The sequence below is a fragment of the Neoarius graeffei genome, chromosome 23 (assembly GCF_027579695.1).
Source record: "Neoarius graeffei isolate fNeoGra1 chromosome 23, fNeoGra1.pri, whole genome shotgun sequence".
Taxonomy (NCBI): Eukaryota; Metazoa; Chordata; class Actinopteri; order Siluriformes; family Ariidae; genus Neoarius; species Neoarius graeffei.
This window is the reverse complement of record NC_083591.1, coordinates 11,431,442-11,435,192: the sequence shown is the minus strand read 5'-3', so window position 1 is coordinate 11,435,192 and position 3,751 is coordinate 11,431,442. Positions and strand designations below refer to the sequence as shown.

Genomic DNA, 3,751 nt, shown 5'->3' with positions numbered 1-3,751 from the left:
CTTACATGAGTTGATACAGATACCCGTAATTGGAAAATGACTGCAGGAATGATTCTTATCACCCGCTGAGAGGATGGACTGTCAGCCTTTATGAGCTGTAGTAAATGACACACTGAAAAGTTCCGTAAATAAGTGCCGTACACTAATGGTTTTGTTATTGTTTTATCACTTGGTGTGTATATTGCGACAATAGCAATATCCGATGTTGTGAGGTCAGCCAGTGATAAAGTAAGGCCATAGCTGCCTCATGTATAACTCTGCTATAAATTATGTTTCCATTGTACCCTTATTACTTTCTTAAAGTAATTGTTTCTACAGAATGCCTACTCCGATTACTTGGGTTCCGGTGATCTTTTCACTTTCTTTGTTCATTAAAATGTATAACTCCAGTGACATTGACTACAGTGACATGCTTCATTCTCTGTCTTTAACTTTGTTGGTTCACTTGTTCATCAAGGCCACGTGGGGTAGAAATATTAGTATATGTTCAAGGTTACTGTACTGTAAAAGACTTTGTCATATCTTTGATTACTGGCAAGCCCCGACCTTGAAAATGATCATATCAGATTGTTTACTTTAAAGTAAGCCGAATACACTTACGCAAGACTACCATTATACACAATGGTATTAGAATGTATCCACAAAAATAGTATGTACAAGAAAATTAAAATGATAGTTCACATAGTAAAAACACAGCAACCAGAAATAAGTTAACAGGATTATTCAAGATACTGTTTTTTTAAATACTAAATGCATAACTTAAACACATGGTTTACTCGTCTATAACGTAAGAAAAGACAAAAATACAAAACGTCCTTAATAAGTTATAATAAATAATTTATACTCATCTGAAACTAAGGCTTTTCTTTGCTTTTAATACTGAGTATCCAGGTGTATTTTCTCCTTCAAGGAAGAAGAGTCCCAGCAGAGAAAAGTTATCATGTCCGTGCCGTGTACAGTATTGTTGCACACTATTTTTGAAATTTAAAAGCACAGTAAAATTTCCCCCACAACTGTAACCATGTTCCGGCCTTTCAGGCACAGTAGCATTTGGTAACGATCAAATCATTGAAGGATGTTAGTTTCAGTTTTCCCCGGCTATCGTAGTGCATGAGAATCATGGGCTCATATTCAGCTGGCACGCAACATGGGCGAGGCATCGCTCCTTTGGTCAAACGATGTAGACGTGACTTTATCTGAGTGTGCATACTGGCTGGTTTGTAATTGTGTGGGCAAGAGCCATCACAGAAGTACATTGTGTAGTCAGCAGGAGCCACAATCCAGTCTGACCAGCCGATCTCCTCAAAGGAAACACTCAGTGACTTCCGGCTACAGTAGCTGTCATCCTCAGAGCTTTCTCCATAAGTGGAACGAGATTTTCTCACTTTACCATCCATTCGCTTAAGTTCCAAACAGATCTGCGGAGTGGGTTCAGTTTCACCTTTTTTGTGATCAACAAAGCCAACGTCAACAATTAGTAAAGCATCACTAGTTTCCACAAGCCATCTGTTAACTGCAAAAGTCACATCCATGGTAACATTGAGGCCTCTTGATTGAATTTTCTTTGAATTAAAGAAGTAAGAATGAGAGGTTTTGTGTATTCTAACCAGAATTTTCTGATTGCGCCGTGGTTGGTCAAAGTTGTTATCCAGAGATCTTTGAAGTCGCAGCTGTGCTTGTGACAAGAGAAACTCGTCTGTTATATAAGACTCCCTGTGAAAAACAGCCCTGAACCATTGAGTCACTGATTCAGGACCATCCTGCTGAGAATTCAATGGCTGCACTGTAAGGAAAGATTTTAATGAATATTAAAATGCTGTCATGGTTTGATTTTTTTCTTCTTCAGTGCATCTGTTTTGAGATTCTTTTCAAAGAAATACAGATAATTACAGATATAATTTTTCCAAAGGCTCATAATAAACATCTTAAAGCACCAGAACTAGTAGAAAAGCCTTAAAGGAATAATTTGCACCCCTCAGTGCTCACAGCAATTTTATCAGTTCTCAGAAACATTTTGTGCCATCCAGACGTAACAGTTAAAAGGCTAACCAAATAAACAAGTCATTTATTATATTAAAAAAAGTTATATTTTTGTTCATACTTTGCACAACAATGTCACTGAAACAGATTTAAGAAGCATGTTATACATAAGTTCTACTGAAATTGTTCAAAAACTACCTTTGACCAAGGAATAAAAATCTTGTTTTATGCAAAAAAAAAAAAAAAATTAAACACTAATACTAAAAAATACTAGTCCTGGCCTATAAGAATGTTAAGTGGTGAATGTCTGTTGCCTCAACAGTTTAGTCCAGGCTTAATTGAAGTAATTTATTTACCTGTGGTGTGAAGGAAGAAACTGGAGCTACTCTGAAAAGACCGCATGCTCCTCCTCATGTTCTGATATTGACGGTATATTCCGATTAGTTCCTGATAAGACGACTTTTCTCTGGACAGTGGTGGTCTGTCCATCCCAAGGTACTCCAGCATACTAATTTTAAGCGCCTCAAGCTGTAGAGTTCGATTTGTCCCTGTATAATCCCGAATTGCTCTGGATACTCGTAGACTGGAACTAAATAAGACAAAACAAGCAAAGAGAACATAACATTGAGTGGCTGAGTTCTGCATGACAAACCCTTTTTCTGATACTCTCATTGTAATGGTTGTTGAAACTCCAGACATACTTTCCTTTATAGCGTAGCTAACCACACCCACTGCAGGGGATTGTGTGCTTTTCCAAGTTACCATCTATTGCACCATCATAAACCATTGCAGTGTAACAGATGTTTATTTCACAAACAATGTGTTTATGTGTATATTTCATAAACTGTATTTACATATGTATACGTATCATATGGGAAATAATGACTGGGATGGTATGTAATAGTGAGATAAGATATCGTTTGATATAAAATAAGTACACACAAATTTAAGTGCATGAGACATACATGTTACCTTGTCAGCAGCGTTTACAATGATAACACCCAGCCTTGTGATTATTTTTATTGTAATTTGCTAATCTTTATCACAGACCTGTGCAGGTGTGTAATATACAGTAACGTGTAATGCTTACATCAATCTTTGCACTCCTGCTTGTCATCTTAAATCTTATGTCAATTGCACCGTTTATTGTAAACAGGACAACAGGTAGAACACAGGTTGACATAGTCATATGAATTTTTTCTTACAGAAAAAGTGATCATTTAAATAAACTTAGGAAAACACTTGTAGAAAGGATTTTCTAAAGAATCCTTTTGAGAAATTATATGAAAGGTGCTCGGGTAGGTTTCCAAGGTTAAATATGCATTGTAACATTGGTCATGCCGGATTTCAAAGAGAACATTGTTGAGTAATCAGGCTCTTTGAGGAGAACAAAAGGAAGGCTCTATTTTGAAATATGAATGTGACGTTTACAGCAACGCATGTACACCAAAGATAGTATACTTCACCACACCACACCCAGAGCAAACTCTGTTTTGGGGGTGGGTGGGATATGGGGAGTCAGACAATACATTTTTCAGGAATATGCTTCCAGACAAAATAAGTCATGTCCATTATAGTCCCTTTAAATATTATGGACACTAATCTTCCTGTCTTTCTAATTAATTGTAACTTTTTTTCAAGGCAGACAGTCATGTACCATGTATCATTATGTACTGAATCAATTATTACTCTGTTGAAAATATCATCATAACATCTCATCTCATCTCATTATCTCTAGCCGCTTTATCCTGTTCTACAGGGTCGCAGGCAA

At 36.7% G+C, this 3,751-nt stretch overlaps 1 protein-coding gene across 1 annotated transcript; it reads right to left on the bottom strand.

Moving 5' to 3' along the window:
* Positions 1–947: 947 nt before the first annotated feature.
* Positions 948–2,625, bottom strand: LOC132871153 (bone morphogenetic protein 2). Its single transcript, XM_060905260.1, has 2 exons — positions 2,337–2,625; positions 948–1,783 (listed from the first exon to the last, which is right to left on the bottom strand). The coding sequence occupies exons 1-2, from the start codon at positions 2,623–2,625 to the stop codon at positions 1,035–1,037; spliced, it is 1,038 nt and encodes a 345-aa protein (XP_060761243.1). The 3' UTR covers positions 948–1,034.
* Positions 2,626–3,751: the final 1,126 nt, after the last annotated feature.

Bases quoted from the DNA above. Each gene is read 5' to 3' on its own strand.
- LOC132871153 (XM_060905260.1), bottom strand. From the start codon at position 2,625: ATGCAGAACTCAGCCACTCAATGTTATGTTCTCTTTGCTTGTTTTGTC. The intron at 1,784-2,336 runs GTAAATAAATTA...CTTTCCTTACAG, and splicing joins TTTCTTCCTTCACACCACAG to TGCAGCCATTGAATTCTCAG.